Source organism: Kryptolebias marmoratus, linkage group LG22, assembly GCF_001649575.2.
Source record: "Kryptolebias marmoratus isolate JLee-2015 linkage group LG22, ASM164957v2, whole genome shotgun sequence".
In the NCBI taxonomy this organism is placed as follows: domain Eukaryota; kingdom Metazoa; phylum Chordata; class Actinopteri; order Cyprinodontiformes; family Rivulidae; genus Kryptolebias; species Kryptolebias marmoratus.
In genome coordinates, this window is record NC_051451.1 from 445,246 (window position 1) to 464,144 (window position 18,899).

At 38.2% G+C, this 18,899-nt stretch overlaps 1 protein-coding gene across 1 annotated transcript in view; it reads right to left on the reverse strand.

Annotated features, from left to right (window-relative positions):
- The window catches only part of cdh11 (cadherin 11, type 2, OB-cadherin (osteoblast)), a 116,857-nt gene that overhangs the window by 34,766 nt on the left and 63,192 nt on the right, over positions 1-18,899 (reverse strand). The window contains exons 3-5 of the mRNA XM_017432728.3: positions 3,250-3,636; positions 2,091-2,230; positions 1,161-1,455 (exon numbers count right to left, since the gene is read on the reverse strand). Coding sequence (XP_017288217.1) covers positions 1,161-1,455; positions 2,091-2,230; positions 3,250-3,400 — 586 coding nt within the window. The 5' untranslated portion in view covers positions 3,401-3,636. The remainder of the gene's footprint in view (positions 1-1,160; positions 1,456-2,090; positions 2,231-3,249; positions 3,637-18,899) is intronic.

An 18,899-nucleotide genomic window follows, 5' to 3' on the forward strand; every position in this document is an offset into this window, starting at 1 on the left:
GGAATGGGTAAAGTTCCATTTCATCATTTTTATCATTAATTGCCTCAAGTTTATTTGGAATTAATCATCCATGAACCATTCCATGACCTGCTTGTTTAGTAAATATTATAAATACACTCCTGAATATAGTGCATATTTAAAGGTCATGGTGGTGTAATTATTTCTTCTGCGAAATAAATGTAAATCTTCCATGACTTTTTCTGTGACTGTCCAGCCTGATGTAGCCATGAATCAAATAAAGGCATCCGTGTATGCCTGGTGTTTGGTGGGAGAGAGTACACATCTGTGGCTGACCAACGCAAATATGCTGCTGGAACATCTATCTGCTGGTGAACAGTTTAATCAGTCTAAGAAACTAAAGATTCGATGGAAGAGCTTGCAGATGCAATTCAGCATGAAATAGTTCCTTTGATTTGTTGACTGTTGTCTTGTTTCCTTTTGGAAACTTATTTCCCATGAACGTATAAAATCTAAACAATACACCAATGAAGCGGCTTTTCTTAAACTGAATGTGTCAGCTGATAGTGCCTTCTGATCTGATGTGTCACTTACTGTGTGCACATTTCAGTGATTATTAATAATGTATGAAAAAAGCTGTTCAGCACACAACACTGCAGTGTCCTTGTTAAAAAATGTCACTCACTGTGAAAGTGAAAATATTTTTCAGCCAAACAACGTGAATTCTATGACCTCATTTTTACTGAATTAACTATTCTTCACTAAAACAGGACATTTAAAACGAGAAATTAAAACATTTTGGTATCAATACATAATACAGCCCAGTACACACACACTGAATACGTACCTGGTACTTACATAGTGTAGACCAGGTATTTACTGTGGCGCTTATCGGGTAAGCAGCAGGGAAGTACATAATACTAGGCTATATTATGTATTGCTACCAACATTTTTTACTCTACCAGATTATTGTGATTGCTGTTTTGTTGATGGAAGAATTGAAACCTGCCAGTTAGACACAATATATGACATTTTGTCAGTAAGGAGGCAAAAGAAGCTGTCTCACACAACAATGTAAAAGTCTTCTCTTAAGTTCAGAATTAAACATCTTCAGCTTTTAATGAATCTCAAACCTAAAGTTAGCTGGTTCTTTATCACCAAACCAGACTCTCTCTTCACAGACCTCTCCTTTTATTACTCACCAACATTTGACATCTCAGGCACCCTGGCGTGGTATGGACTATGCAGAAACTCTGGCGGATTATCGTTGATGTCTTGAACTTTCACTATGAACTCTGACGGAGGCTCCAGAGGCTCATGTGTGTCCCTCGCCACAGCCTGGGCTGTTAAAGTGTACTGGGCCTGCTCCTCGCGGTCCAGGGTCTTTGTGGCATGGATGTTGCCCGTTTTGTCGTCAATAACGAATATGGTTCCTGCACCTTCACCGGACAGGATGTACTTGATGTTACCATCACCTTTGTCTACATCCGAGTGGAGCTGAAGAGATGAGACACAAATGAAACAAAACAGCACAGCTTAGGTTTGAACCAGCATCAAAGATTCAAATCTAAGCGTTCAAATTGGTAGGTGCACTGGTAGTCTGGTAGGACAAACTGTAGGCATGCATGTAGGTGTTAAAGAAAGGCCTCATTTTCAAGTCTTCAAGCTAAAACATATAACGGTGAAATGTGAGGAATGATGTGTGTCAGACAGGAAACTGCTAATAAGCAGGGCTTTTAGATTATCAGTAAAAAATGAAGATTGTTCAACATTCAATTAAGTACTTGTTCCTTCTTTACAAGCCTTTGCCTATGAAATAAGATGCATTGTGGTCATCATTTATTCTTTGCAATGAAAACCTCTGTTCAGTTTGAGTGATGGTGTTGTTGTGCAGGAAAACCACCAATCATCCCCACGCGAATGTCAGCATGACCCCTGTCTTATTCCATCTTACTCTCGCTCCTTGATAAATGGGAAAAGCTCATTTAAATCTTGTTGGGAGTTAGCTGTCACCGTGCACATAGGCTGTCACTGGAGGGCACTGTGGCCATTCAGCGATTATTCAGCTTCTAATTGGTTTTGAAGAGAAGAGAAAACTACAAAGACTTCACAAAAAAACTCTAAAAACTTACCCTGCCCACCAGAACTGGGTCAGGTCCAGTGTATTCCTCAATAACAAAGAACTGATTCCACACCCATCCTCGTTTGGACCGGTGTAGTACCTGGCCTTCCTTCCCTGCCCTCTGTCTGTGTCTATGCAGTGACAAATGACCTGAAAGGAAACAAGAAAACAAACAGCACTTCATTCAGATTTACTGCATTCGTCTTCCTCTTATTATTATTATTATTATTATTATTATTATTATTATTATTATTATTATAAAATTAGAAGCTGTCAGAAGACAAATTAGACCCTAATTGAGTTCATTCTGTAAAATAACTGAATTACCGCAGCAGATTTTTTTCCCTCAGTAGATAAAAGTTCAAAGTGGGCGTGAAGCAGTAACCTCATGAACACAGAGGTCTGATTTTGAATACTGGGTCAGGATTTAACTCCCAGCTGAGACAAAGTGGGTGGATTGTATGAACAATTCACACTTCAGCAAATTGTGTTTTAGAAGCTCTTCGGAAGGCATTTAACCTGTTTGTTGCGGTGCAACTGCTTTGTGGCCAAGAGGTTTTAATTGCAGCCATGTTTGAACAGAAGAGTGGTTAGCAGAAAAAAAGTCAGATATCACACGTAACAAAACAAATTTTAAAACAACAGATAGCAAGTACTTCAAAAAGTGTTTGGGATGAAAGGATCAACTAAAAAATGAAGGCATTCTTTGAAGGAAGCCATATCACCTGTCATCGTTTATGCCAGAGTTTTAACTAAGATTATCTCATGCTGAAGTTGTAGCCATTTTGGTTGAACCTTAAAAATAACATTCTCCTCACATGTGATATTGATATTGATTGTGCACCACTGTTGACACTTGGAGTAAGTGTTGTGAATGACTCAGATAGCACCACACCAAATATAAGCTCAATAGTTCAAAAAATAACTAAGGTATAACCTTTTTTGTGCAGGTTAATGAGGATTAGCTTTGGTAACTATTTTGAACTGGGTTGCCTTAAAATGGTATTCAGTTGTAGATGTACTGTATGACTTTTTTCTTATAGTCATTAGGTTATTATATTCTGATACATAAAATGACTTTCATAGTCACAGGGAGTACAAATTGAGGAGAGGGGTAATGTATAGCCCAGAGAAGACATGACGTCCACCTGCAGGGTTTAATGTCCTACCTGGATGTCTGTGTCTGTGGCTCCTGTGATCCAGAGAAGCGTGTCCTTTCCTTGTTCCTAATGCAACGCTGCACAGCACAGAAACGCCCAGAAACACCAAGAGGACCCTCAGCAGGCCAAAACCCTGACGCCTCACTGTCAGAACTGCCATCCTGTCCCACCTGGGCGACGGTGAACTTTACTCCGCCTTCGACTTCCTGCTTCCTCTCAGTGAAGCTCAGCTCCCACTGAGGTGGGATCCTGCTTTTTCTTCCAAACAAAATACTTATGGAACTTCTAGTTCATCTGCTGGGATGGGGCTCGTTGCTGCAGAGACTCATTACAGATTTCTTCCCACTCTTTGCTCTTCTTTTTGTATTTGGCTCTTCTGTCTCTTACTGAAAGAGCCTGTAGGGCAGCAGAAAAAGCAACTTGGTCAATAACAGCAATTGTTTTTGCTGACAAAAATTATAAAAGGTAAAACAAATACTTAATTAAGCATATTTGTGGATAAATAACACATAAGAGATCAATAAGAAGCGATAAATGGAGTCTGGCCTCGTAAATGGTTGTCATGTTAATTAGTAAAATGTACTAATTATACAGACAGTGTTGTCTGTAAACCCATTAGCTTTTATTCAATTAGATACAGACAGAGTGGTTACAGAGCAGATGGCTGACATGACAGCAGGTCACTGTCTATTTACTGCTCTGGGCTCTGTCTATTGACTGCTCTTTACAATGTAAAGAGACAGGAAAGGTAAAAACACCTCACTCCTTGTGTCCTGCTTTCATGATTTCTAGTTTAATCTGTGTTTAATCCAAATATCCACAAACAACCCTGAGCTGTGAAGAAAAAAGTGTATTAGAAACTCTAAAAAAATTGTCAATGTAGTGCAAAAGAAAATAAAATGACTTATAAGCAGGATTTAAATTGTGTTTACAGAGCTCAAGCAAAATTAAAGGCCTAACAGTACTTGAAGGACCACATATTTCCTGCCATCTTTTATGCCATTGTTATAGACTAATGTCATTTTATGGTGAGAAATGATGAAGTCGTAATCATTTTGATCAAACCTTGGAAATGTTCTTATGTGCAATGCCATGTAATATTGTGAGTTGTTTTGCTCAAAGTTCAGATGAGTTCTTAATGACTCTTAGTTACAATTGCATAAAATCTTTGCCCAATATCTGTAAAACTGACTAAGTTAAATACATTTTTGCATTTGAGAATGTTAATTAGCTACAGCATCCATTCTGATTTGGATTTACTGCAAGAGTTTATCAGTTGGACATGTACATCCAACATTTTTTTCCTGAAAGTTTGATTACAGTCTGTTCAGTGGTTGATGGGATAATTTACTAACAGACAGACTCAAAATTGTTAATGGCAAAATTTTAAATTAGGCTCGTACACAATCTGTTGGCGATCAGTCTCAGCTACTAACACACAAAATTTTAGGCCAGTATCTATATGTCCTGATAATCATTTGTGGATGTACGCTCAAAGAAGTTTCATTAAAATTGGTGCAGCGGTCAATGACATATGCTGCTACAGATAAATAAACACGCAAAAACAAGTTTATTATGTCAAAATAAACTTGACAAATGGAGATTATTTCACATCAGTAACTTATTCTGAGTAATTTTGTTCTCTTTTTCTTTTAAATTGAGATGTGCCACTTTTTGTCTGCAATCATTTGGAGTAAATGGATCTGGGCCATAAAGATGTCATTAAAATCCAACCTTTTTATTCTAACTTTGAAGTATTTGGTTAATGTCAGTGAAAGTCTGACTTTTTGGTGAAAAATGAAATTCTCAGTTTCGGAATTAGGACAATGTCACCTTTACAAAAAAGCTGCAGATTGCTACAGATATTACCTCACTGGGTTGCAATGGTTTGTGACTCAAAATTGAGAGAATAGGATCATTTCCTGCTGTAGTCTCACTGAATACTGAATGTTTGCAAACTAAGCAATCAGCAAACTGTGTGGCCACGTTTTTAGCATCAGTTTTTTAGAAAATCATGGTGTATTTTCATGTTCACAATTTGGAAAAACTATGTTCTTGGCTGCGCACATTGTTTTGTGGTCCACCTCCATCCACACTGTACCCACAGTGTGCCCATTTGCTTGTTTTGTACCCATCCTGACAGCTGCCTGAGTTGTGATTTAATCTAGTACACTTTTTAAGTGAATACAGGCAGATTTGGACCAGTTTGTAAAAATAATTATTGTTTATCATCTGTGTGGTTTTAAGACCTGGACATATAGTCTCTCAGAGGACAGCTGCAGGTGTCAAAACACAGCTCTTAGTGCTCTTAGGACAGTCTGAGATGATCCAGTAGCCTACATTTGAATGAATACTTTGTCAGATATTTTAAGTGAAAGTTTAACAGGAAGGTATCAAGGAATAAATCACTTATGTGTAACAAATACGGTGTTTACAAACTCAATGGATAATTGTTTTCACTAAATGTGATTGCAGTATTTATTAAAATAATTGTGATTGTTTCCATAATGGAGCAGCCCTAGTTGTAATCACATTGAAGTATTTGCAGCAGAGCTTTTTGTTTTGTAGTTGACAATGTTTTGCATCCCATCCAAAGTGCTTTTTCAATTTAAAACTGAAGAGTGTGGCATTCTAAGCACTAAACTGCATTAAATGCTCTGTTTATGCAGCTAAGTTCACATGCAGATTAATCCCACTCCCCTCCCACTGGAGAGTCATTAGGGTCCTTGTTTGCCTGGCTCACAATAGACATGCTAACATGCTGTAACCTGACAACTGCAGACAAATGCAACAAAGTTTGGAAGAAGACGGATAGAATGCACTTGTGCTGTCGTATGGTAGCAAACCCCGTCAGTGTTAGTTAAATCCTTCAGTAGAAATCTGTTTGAACACGAGGGAGTCCAGATGCACTCTGCCAGAGAAAATGAAACATGAGCTCCCAGATTTTGTGTGGTTTACCAGGCTTCCACTCTCTCTAAGTTCATCACTAATAGAGCACAATTAGACTTGGAGATGGTGCTATAGGATAGAAATAACATAAGACACAAAGGATTGTGCACACAAATCTCTTAAACCCAAATATCTGCAACAGCAAATATTTATTAGCTGTGCAAATAATCTCATATGGTTTGACTTTAAAGAAATCTTTTGGTTTCTTAGCTTTCCCTTTTTTCTTTTCCCTTCTGTAACTGTTACAGTTTCACTGCATATGTGTGTTTAAAATCTTCAGTAGATGAAAATGTTCCCTTAGGGCTCCTTGGTTCCTGTTAACCACATGACCATGCAGCTTTGAAGCATCAACGCTTTCTCTCATACTGACTACCTTCTCATCCGTCTGATTATTCTTGGGATCTCTGACTGACGTGTCTGTTTGTGGATGTTTGTTTATGTGTAAATGTGATGTCCATGATTAATTTATCTAAATGTTGAAGCTATTTCTTTGGCACTGCAACAGGAAAATAGCTGCTTGATGCAACAAATCTACTGAGACCAGACTGGAATAACCCTGATGTATAATCAAAGGAAAAAAGAGAAAAATCTTTCTCCACAGTTAATGCCAACATTTTAAGCAAAAACATTGTACAATGTGTACAATTAATTCTGAGTATGTGTTAAAGATGAAGCTCAGCTCTAGCAATTTTCATATTGGCAAAGGTTGATTATCTGTGGTGGCCATATTTATTGAGTTGACTCCAAAATTCCACAAATCCACTGTCTGAGGCCATGATAATATCATTGGTAACTTTCACCAGTGTTGTTTCTGTGCTATGATGAGCTCTAAACCTGACTGAAACTCCTCAAACTGATTATTTTTGTTCAGATGTTCACACTATTGATTTCTTGTATGTTAACAGGCTTAACATAATACAATTATTTCATGTTAGTGAAGTGCCGTTTTCATTCCAACAGCCAGCAGTTGAATGATGACATATGACTAAACATGTCATCACTGGTAGGGTTGGGGAGGGGACCAGAGAAAACTACGGAGTTAGACAGAGTTCTTGCAAAGTTACACACAGAAGCAACATTAATTTTAGTGAGCTGTCATTACAGCTGACCTGAATAACAATCTTACTATATTTAACCTTAGTCTTAGTCAGCAGCTTCAGGTAGGAATAAATGTCACCTGGTCTGGCCCCGGGATGCATCTGACTATGGATGCTGGAGTCCCTAGTGGCACGTTTCAGACTACAGAGCTGCCTCTTCAGAGCGGGTGTGTCGCTGAGTGAGGAAAATCAGTTTGAAACGTGAACGGGTCGGTGATGAACTGGGGGCTTGGCCTTTGCACTATACTTACTCTGAACTGACCCGGCTGCTCGAGGTCTGCTGAAGGACCGCCAGCAGGACTCTGCACTGCCTAAGGGGACCTGGTTATCTAAAGGCTTTTCACCAACATTTATTACCATTATCACTAGAGGAGGCAGAGGAATAGCTGAACATCTGATACACAAAGCAAGTAAGAACAGAAGAAGCTGGGATAGAACCAGAAGCCATGCTATGCAAAGCTAAAGCTAGCTAGAGCTAGCAGCCCAAACAATGTCAAAACAAAACAGTGCTGAAAGACAAAATTGCCTCAAGCATAGTTCAACAGTAGACACAACAGCACAAAGAGTGATTGTATGGTAATGCATGAAAACTGTCAAGATAAAAATAAATTCAGTAAATCTAAAGATTCGGTGAACAAACACTAGCAGAGCAAACAGGAAATGATGTCATACACGTTACTGCAAACATTAGCCAAATCATCAGGTTTAGAATTGCACAACAGTAAATGCAAGATAATTAAAAGTGTCACACTTATTAAAATCAAATTTTAGAAATTGTTTGCAGTTGCATGTAGTCCTGCCAACAACACAAGCACAGGAAAAATAATGTGCTGTGAACTTTCTGACACCTGCTATGCAGAATCTGTAAAAGCGCTTTCAAGCTGTCTTGTTTGTGTCAAATTAAAGGTTAACAATATTTAACTTGCAGATATAAAGGTTCTGGAATAAATTGCTTTATTTTGCTTCCTAATTCTCCACTATGAGTTTTCTAGTAATTGTCTGAAAAGCTGTCATACTATATGTGCCAGGCCAGACACACACCAACAGGAGCCACAGGAATAAATCCAATGACTGATGCACAGAGTGAAATCCTGAGCGGACCCAGTGGGACTGGGAGTTTCATGGTGGGTGACTTGTTCAATAACACAGAAATGATTCAGAACACTTGGTGATTAATTTTACTAAAGTTGGAGAATTAAAAATGTGACTCTGGGTTTCTGCCAACACACACTTGGTCATTTTTTATGTAACTTGTAAATACAAACTGATCAAATATTACGACATTCAGTTTCATTGAATTTCCTTTGTGTTAGGGTTTCCTACAATCATAGTTCAAAGCTCAGACACAGTATATTCTTGTGATTTTTGTTGAAGAGCATGCATAAATGGGGTTAGCATTCTCCCTTTTTACTTGGAGCTGGCAAATTTCAACTGAAATAAGCAACAACCAAGACAGTGAACATTAGCTGCAATAATGGGGGAGGAAAATATAGGAGCTGTTTGTGAAGACATGATGCTAAAAAATGGATATGAGAGAGTTCGGCATCTCTGCAGACAAGCAGTCAGTTTCTCTCAGTGCCAGGTCACAGCGTAAAGTCCATGAAGGCAGAGCACTAAACAGCCAGCAGTGGTCCAATGTACAGTGTTTGTTAGTGCAGCTCCATAATGCTAAACCTGTTTAATAATCCTCCCTGTTCAAATAACTGCTGCAGTTAATCTAAAAATAAACAACCCCACACAGAAAGTTACTATTGTATCTACTGTACACATTTACTGTGGCCATACAGATATATGTTCTAACGTTTGACGGAGCAACACAGGCTGAGGCGGACAGAAACAGACAGCGATAATGACTCCCCAGGGCAAACAGGCCTTTTGGCCAGACAACTTCCTCTGTCTGAAAACATGACTCAAGAGTCACATTTGAATAGAGAACAGTATGTTCATATGAATGTGTGTGTGTCTGTGTGTGTGTGTGTGTGCCCACACACTATTCCCTTGGGTTCGAAGCGATGCTGTGGATCTATGAGTCAAGTACTTCAGAAGACTGTAGTGATTCATTGGCCAACATTAACTGGACACATTGTATGTTTGAGGGCGCGTCAAACAGTTGTAAGCCGAAAACTTTAAAAAAAACCTGCTACTGGCTGATGTGTTTCCAAGTCAACAATAATGCCACATTACTGTTATTTATTTATGACCATATCTGTGTCCAAAAGCATCTGAATGGAAGGTTTGTTCCCATAAGTGTAAAGTTTTTTATCTCGCTGTGTCAAGTTTGTGCTCCTGTAAAGTTTTTGTCCCTAAATACTTTGAACTGCCGTGTTGCTGAAAAGTGGTAAATAAATAAATTTGACTTAACTTGACTTAAATGTCATAATTGGTCAAAAACTGTAAAGTATGTGTCCATAAATGGATCCAGAATGTAAAAATGTGGTATCCCTAAATGTAAAGTTTGAGCCTATAAAGAGAGATTTTGTGTCTTTGAATGTAATGATGGATCCAAAAATGTAAAGTCTGTGCCCTAAATATAACATTTGTCACTATAAATGTAAAAATTGTGTCCATAAATGTAGAACCTGTGCCTCTGTAACGTTTTTGTCCCTAAATGAAAAGTTTTTGTTGTTATAAATGTTTATACCAGTAAAAAACTTACTGTTTCTTGTTTGGTAAAGAGTCTGGCATGCTGTTGAAAAAGAAATCATGTAAAGGATTTGGTCCAGATTGACTTTTCTTTATATTTGCCGTTGGAAATTGGACTCAGTTCTTTAATATTCATCTGTGCTGTATTTCTTTACTTTGCACAAAATCCATTACAATGTGGAAGATATGACAGTTAGCAAACAAGCTCAAATGTGTTTCTGGAGCGAGATTTATTTGGGCGTAGGCAAACAAATGTCAACAGAAAATGATTTTTTTGTCTGCATGCTTTCTTTCTACTTATTGTTTTGTTTCAGGCAGCAGTTTGATGGTTTTGGTTTTTTCTGAGAAGCTGGAACAAGCACATGTACTTTTTTTTTTCGTTTTAGCTGTGGGTTTATGTGCTGGAGTTGATGGTATTGTTTGTGCATAAAGCTCTTAGGAAAGGAAGTTTATGCAAAAACTTTCTCCCCACATTAGCAAATTTTAATAGAACAAGGCATATGTTGGATTTTGCTTAATAAAACAACAATAACAAAAAAACAAACTACACAACAAGGAAAAAAACAAAACTTCTACTAATTTATCTTCTCACCACCAATTCAGGGTCAGAAGGAGATCTGAAGTGTCCCAGAGTCTAAGTAAGATTATTTCTTGTTTTTTTTTCATTTTTTTCTTTGCTTGTTCCCATTAAAGAACAAGAACAGGCTGATCTGCTTGGTGTCCCAGTCCACTGCCTCCATCTGACCCAACCTGTTCTTTTCTCTTTGTGTCGCCTCTGTTGGTGTCTGTCTCTGGACCGGGCTTTCATTACTTTCTCCTCAGTGAGCCAAACTTGCACCAGTAGCCATTAAAGTAACTTTCAAAAGTACTGTATAAAGAGATAAAGAGAGATGTAAACTTTTTTTTCTGTTCACCCTTTCAGCTCTCGTTTCTGTAAATCTATATGAATATGATTCTTGCCCTGTTAACAAGTTTAGATTCATCCCTTTCCTGGCACACACTTTCTGTCAAAAGCGGTGAAAATAAACAGTTTTGCAATACTTTGTGTGTGCAAGATGTATAAAAGGAATAGTACTTGGGTAGCAAAGCAAAGGAGCGTATAAAACAGGCCAAAGGTGTGATAGGTCTCTCTTTATGAACATTAAATTATGAAGGTTTTTGGGTTTTGCAAGTAATGAATGTCTTAACTATGGGACATTACACATTTGGAAAATGTTCTTAACATACTGATTGAGTGAGATGCACTCAGCAAACAACCAAACTTCAGCCACTGCTTTTCTCTTTTCCCCAACACTATTTGAACCAGATGTGGTATCTTTTTTCATGTTTGTGCACGAATGAAAAAGAGGGTCATGGGAGATTTAAAATGAGATTTTCCATCACTGTAAAAAATCTACCCTCACTCTCTGAAAATAAATCCCTGAAGCACACTGCAGTAGATGCAAAGCTTCTGACTTGCGATTTTGTTTTCCAGAGTCTGTTCCAAAAAAAGAAATTGATAAGTTGAGGTAAAAATGAGATGAGATGACCATGGAACAGCTCAAAGAAGGGCGGTGAAAGTAGAAGTAACACTGTTTAAAGTTTAAATATAGGCCTACAACAAATGTACATGTGTTATAAAGTAAGGCTGTGTTAAAATGACTGGACATCAGTTGTTTTTTAAATTACTATTTAAATTTCCAGGAATAAACTGCAAGTTAAAGACCACAAAGCAAAGACAAAAGACCAGGAAGGACACGGAAATGTGAAAGGCACAGAGACCTACAGTGAGTATATTAAAGTTCACTTTAAGTATCTTGTTTCTGTGGCCGGCTCTTTGTGGTCTGGTAAAAGCTTAAAAACAGAGCAGTGCTGAAAACAGACACCCAGCGTTTAGCTCACACCACGAAACCTGAAGCTTAATTGCCTTTCAATTAGAGGAACTAACACAAGTTTGTGCGTACATGTGTGTGCGTGTGAGTGTGTGTGTCAATGTGTGCGTGGTGAGGCAATTACAATGAGAGAACCACAACGCTTTCTCAGCATTCATGAAAATAGGTATTAATGAGAGGCTAGCAACTCTGACATACACACACACAGACTCACAGTTACTGCAAACTAGGTATTTTCTCTGTGTGTGTGTGTGTGTGTGTCTGTGTGAGGACTCGTATGCGTCTGTGTAATGGTTGCTGATTTCTATTAAGTCATTAGTAAAATTCAAGTACTAATTACCACCCACAAGACCCTCAGTCTGCTATTTTTACACACACATACACACACACACACACACCTACACACGCACACACACACACGCACACACAGGTTTGTCTTTATATCATCATAAGAACACCCATCTCTGGACCCTTACCCTACAAATTTAAACTTACAACTTACACTAAACCTACTCATATTTTTATTCTAACCCTTAACTGGACATGTGCTGGTATGGGATGATGATGCTTTGATAACTTTCAACAAAACTACCAAGTTTTCACAGTATTAAAACAAAAATGTTAAAAATGATTTGTTTGCTTTTGTTCAAAACTAAAAAGCTAATACTATTCATATGGCTGCCTAAATAGTGTCACATATTGCTTAATAATTATTATATTATAGGTATAATGATATCTAATTAAATCTTTATGTATAGTTATTTTCATTTTTAATGCACACATATAAATAAAGAGACTGAGAGAACACAGGTGAACATGTAGACAGTCACTGTTTAAAATCAGCGAGTCAGCTTTTTCCTGCACAGGACAGGTTTTAAACCAATGTCACAGGATTTATTTGTAATATTTAAGTAGTTGTGCAAATTGCATAGAATAATACCTGTCCTCTGTTTTTCTGCTTTTTGTAAAGTATCATTAGGAGGGCAGCAAGCCGATGTTAGTTAATTTATTTAGCTGGGTTTGTAAAAAGCTTGCAGTCGGCTGTTATTTTATCTGCTAACATGCTAACCGTTGCAGCTTGTTGCAAATGTTTGTTTAAAACAACACTGCCTTCAAAAAACAAACTGGTGTTGGTCGTCTGGTAGGCAAGCCATGACTGACTGTGTTATCTACGACCAGATAAAGGGTCACACAAAACACCTTTTTTTTACAAGCATTAAGGTTTGGGAAAATACCGCTTTAGCTTCTGGTGGTGTTGCACCCTTGTAGTATTTTACTGAGATTATTACTTCTTTTTGAATGATAGATAAAACACTCTTTTGTTTATTTAATATATTTAATTTGTCTTATTAATTTTACTGTTTAAAACATGGTGCTGAGTTATTTTAGTTCAGGCGCAGAAGTTGGACAGAATCTGAGCTGCGTGCTACGTGCTACATGCTAGGCCAAGTAGCATGAGCTGTAGCATGGTACGGCTGGAAGAAGAAGCTCTGTATCTGGGCGTTCATCCCCGGTTGCTCTAGAGAGAACAATACAAAAAAAAAATACATGCAGCGTAGGGCAAATCAAGTTGCTAAAACAGAAGACTGAGTCCTGTCTGTTTTATGAGTGCAACAATGGCTCCGAGCAACGGGTCCAATAACAGATGGGGCAAATGGAAAAACTACACTCTGTCACTGTTATCTTATTTTCAGGCATTTAAACCGTAGGACTGGTATGACAGAAAATGTAGTGGTTCTGACACTGGGCTTTGAACACAGTGGTATACCTGAACCCATGCCCAATCTTAACCCTCACAAATCCTTTTGTACCAGATGGGAGTGCATTTTGGCTGTCACGGATAAAGGAAGTCCATATAAAGCTAATGCTTAGCCCTGTGTTGGTTCCCATATTGGTACAAAAACCTCTTTATGTTTTTTATGACTATCCTGCTTCATTTTATCATCATTGGTTTCCATTTACATGATAAAGGAAGGACTGAATGTCTCAGTGCTGTTTATCAGCCGTAACATTGCTATCTACATAATATGAAGGTAAAAATGTCATTATTACTGAATTCAATCACCATAAAAATAACTACTGATGCTTCTTATCATTGTCAGACATTTGCCTTGGACAAAAATGTTGGGGCTAAGGCAGAGGCACACATTCAAAGCCACATCAGTGACACATGACATGCATCCACAGACTCTAATCACTGAGTGATAATTCTATGGGTATGAATGGGTGACACACAGAAAACTGAACAGGAATGCTCTGGAAATAGATTTGGTAAGGATGAGCATTATTCACATCCAAACCCTGTCACCTGTTATCCGTCAACGTTAAGGTAATGTGCTTAGTGTCATGGAGCTTTGGGGGGTTTCAGATGAAGGATCAGTTTGCACAGTGAAGCAGATTTGTTTCCTCTTGGGACACAGACACATTTCCTAACAGAAACTGTGTTCTCTGCACTGTAAAATCGATGTGAATGAACATGTGGCTGATTAAGCTTGGGAGGAGGTAAACATGATAGCTTTAGTGTGGCTTTTAAAAACAAGATGATACATGTAGTAAACATGTTTATGTTTACAGGAGAAATCTTGACCACAGGTATGATTATTCTGGAGTTTTTATCATGTAAAAAATGGCTCATCTGAAAACAATCTTTAAATATTTTAGGTTTTTGGACTAGTTAGAGGATGCAGCAAAATGAATCAAAAGGCACTTTGAAACAGGCAGAGGAGCTGATTTTCTGAAGCACGATCAAGGTTTTTATTGAAAACATGCAGTGCAGTTTCAAGATTACATAAATTAGGCTTATTAAACAATAGTTTCCATGATGGGACACAAGGTTGGAAGAGGTCCACAGATCATGTTGTGCTGCTGTTGACTACCACATTATTAAATCGACAACAAAACAAAACTTTAAAGTTGTAACACAATATGGAAGACAACACAAGATGGCAACTTGCAAAATTCTAATTTGTTTTTAAAGATATGTCCGTCAGCACACCAGCAGTGTAATGTGTGTGGATGCTTGAGAATGTGTAACACACACAAATTAGCAGAACAAATCCTGAGGGTGAACTTTCACAATGAGGCTGTTCAGACTTCATTTGTTATCCTGATTGGGTGAATTGACTGGTCAGCTCTGGTTGAGTGCACTCATATCTGGTTGGTTACTGTGGATGTTTGGATGTCATCTACCAGGCAGTAGTTAAAGCTGTAGCCTCACAGTAAGAAGTTTGCAAGATCTCCTCCCACCTGGGGTCTTTCTGTGTGGGGTTCACATGTTCTCCCCATGCCTGTGTGGGTTTCCTCCCACAGACCAAAAACATGCATGTCAGGTTAATTGCTAACTCTAAGCTATCACTGGTTGTTCGTCTCGTTTGTCTCCATATGTCCCTGTGATGGACTTGTGACCTGTCCAGGGTGTCCCCCGTCTCTCGCACAGTGACTGCTGGGGATAATCATCAACGTCTGTATGACCCCGCATGGTAAAAAGTGTGAAGAAAATGGCTGGCTGGATGTCATTTACCTGCACTGTATCCAGGTACAAGCCCTGTCAGATCTGTTATCTCTAGATCTAACTCTGTATCTGTGAAAGGATTAAAGATTTTATCCACAAAAACTGCATTGTACTCTGTGCCTAATTAGGTGAACATAATGTGACCTAACACTGTAGTTGTGTGATTGACACTGCACAGTGACAACAAACTCTAAACACAATCAGCCATACAACATTCTGTTATCCACTCTGAATAATCAAATTCAGACAAAAAGGACATTTTCATTAGGAAGGATTTAGATAAACAGTTCACTAAAACTTTCAGCTGAAAAACAAACAAACAAAAACAACATTAAATATTCCCAAAGCTGGTTATATAATTATCTTAAACCAGACTGCAGCTGACTGGACTTTTCTTACTTTGTTTTCTGTTTTTACTCTGAAATGTCCGCTCTGCTGTGGGGTCTCACCAGGATGGAGTGCATTCAGACTGCCAAACATATGCAGATAAAAGGGGGCCAAGCCACTGAAGGTGCTTTGAGAGGCCATTCAGACCTGGCTGTATTTAGCAGCATCCAAATGCAATTAGATTGCTGAAGACATTAAAGCAGCAGGTGTAAACAGCCTGACTGACTGAAGCAGGACCAAATCCCTAAAGGCAAGAGCACGCCGGGCCCAAGTGTGCCTCTATCTGTCTGTCTACTTATTTGGACTTGTTGGATTTTTTTAATACTCAAGTCATAGACAAAAATTCTAATATCAGTTGAATTTGTTCCCTGCTAAATGAACAAGGTTATTAATGAGGATGACAGTCTGCTGGTGACATTCAAATACATTTCTGACTCTTTTATTCACCTAATTAACCTCTGTTATATTTGTTAGTATAATCACATACAAAGCTAAATGTATTTGCTAAAAAAACCTTCATTTCTGAACACAAATCTAGAGGTACACATCCGTTTTAGGAACTTTTTAGGTTGGTACATTTTAATTCCCATCCCCAGTTACTGAAAATCACACTAATTAGAATGGAAATAATATGCAATTTGTGGTAAATTATGTGCAATCAGAGAACTTTTCCTGCTAATGAGACAGAGGTTAAGTTTTACCATCATTTGAGAAGCATTTTGTGTGCATTTTAACAAACTGTATTCTTTTCTGTTCTGAATTATTGTGACAGTGGTTCATCTATTGTGACAGCTGCATAATTTCATGCCTCATGCATTTAAAAAAAAGACAGCTTGGTGCCAACACACAACCAGTGTACCCCTCACAAAAAGTGTGATTATGGGCTTTACACGGTTATTTAGGTACCATTCTAATTCATCATCTGTTTAGTCAGAAACATTTGCACACAAGGAAATTGTCGAAAATAATGTTTTTGAAAAACTTTAGCAACAGTACTTTTTCCCTCATAAAAAGAGAGGCAGAAAATGTGTTTTCGATATAATGAAACAATAAAAACATTTTAAAAAGTTCACTAATAGGGTGAAAGCTTCAGCAGGGTGCTTGCACCACTCTGATGTTCCTTATGTGGCCTTCAGATTCCTAAGGAAATCATCTGAGCTGAAAACAACATAATGACCAAACCAATCAGCTTCCCTAAATGAGCTACCAGAATAGACCGTAAAACAACTGGCGAACTGATGAGACGCAGTTAAGCTTCAGGCAACACAATGCAGCTCCAATTAGGCTGCTGACCGCTGTTTATTGGCCATCAGTTGCATGGAAAGTCCCTCTTCATGGGCTTTTACTCTGTGATGATGTCCTCCTCACAAATGGAAAGATGAACTCCACATTAACAGTTAATTATACATCTAATCTTTGCTACACCAGACAGAAGTATTGAAAGAGCGAAGTTTCAAGAAATGGGGACGATAAACTGTTTCAATGGCCGTGCTGTTTCCTTTATTGGAAACCTTTTCAATGTGCATTAACCCTTAATTAACAGCCAGTTTAATTATTTCTCTCCAGTTTTGCCTTTTATCTAGCTTGCTTTTTTTCACTTTTTCATAGATTTTCTCATTTTCCCCCACTTATTTCCCCCTGAATGTGCCTCTCATTCTTTCCAGCTCCCTCTTCTCTGTCACAGTCCAGTAGGATCCAACACTGCAAATTACAGCTTTGCAATGTGGGGTTAGACTGACACTGTAATTACTGCAGAAGACTTTAAGAATAAACTCAGAAAAAGAAAATGAACATGGATAATTATGTGGTGCTGCAGAACATTATAGGTTTTGTTTCATTTTCATTCTTCCTTATCCTTTTTTTTTTTTTTTACTTTTCATCCTCCACAGGGAGAACAGGTTTGATGCTACCTCCTTATTTATCTGTGTAACACCTCCGGACACCATCAACAAAATGAACTATTTAAAAAAATAACTGGCTGAGCAAATTCTTTAATTGAAAAAGAATTTCTAATATTGAAGGAATTCATATCCCCACCACCCTTCATGCCAGTCTTATGATGAGAAATACCAGAGCTGCAGCTTTTTGGTCAAACCTTCCAAACGACGACTCGATCAGTCTCATGCAGTATGTGAGATCTGTTGTGCTTGAACTGTGAGTTCAGGATGACTCTCAACTACTTCCACACCAAAGTATAACTCAATATATGTAAATTAAAGTCATTTTTGCTTGGGTTAGGGTTGATTAGCTGTGGCAGCCATCTTAAACAGGGTGTCTCCAGAAGTTAACCAGTTGTAGATCTAACAGACAGACATTGTTAAACGAAGAGGGATAATGCTCATCTACTACCACATTTGCACTCAATATTTTTTAAATTCATTGATTAAATTTTTGTGTTAACTGTGGCAGCCATCTTGAACTGAGTTGACTCCAAAAGTTGACTCAGTTGTAAACTTGTTAAACTGACTGAACTGTTGCCATTTTTATATTTTCTAAGGTCGGTTAGCTACTTGAATTGTGTTGGCTCTAAAAATGAGTCCATTGTACATGTACATCCAGAGAGGACCTTTGGAGAGTTTCATAAAAAAACTCACCAGTTGGTTCTCAAGATATTTTGCAAATTCTATAGATAAGCAAACATGTACAAACTCACAGACACAGGCAAAAACATTATCGTGTTCTGCATTGGATAAAGATTCAAAGCTTAGCATGACGGATTGTTAACATTATCACTATAACTTTTGTTCTGAAATTAAAAAAAAGAACCAGATGAGTCCATGAAGAGGGCAGCCAAGGCAAACAGAAAGAACTGCAGAAAAAATACAATTCTTGGAATACAAATAGGAAGGGGTAGAAACTTTGCTGTGGAAAAACGAAAATCCAAACTGTGTGTGTGAGGGTGTGTGCATGTGTGTGTGGTTTGGCTCTGTAGACCTTTGGAGGAGGGGGGGCAGACAAGGCAGGAAACGGTGGCGTCTGGAATTGATTTGAGGCTGAAGAAAAAATAGAACGCGTTGGGTTCTCTGAGGTTTGAGGAGCAGGGGTGGATGGATGGATGGATGGATGATGGATGATGGATGGATGGATAATGGATGGATAGATAAAGGATGGATGGATGGATGGATGATGGATGATGGATGGATGGATGGATGGATGGATGGATGGATGGATGGATGGATGGATGGATGGATGGATGGATGA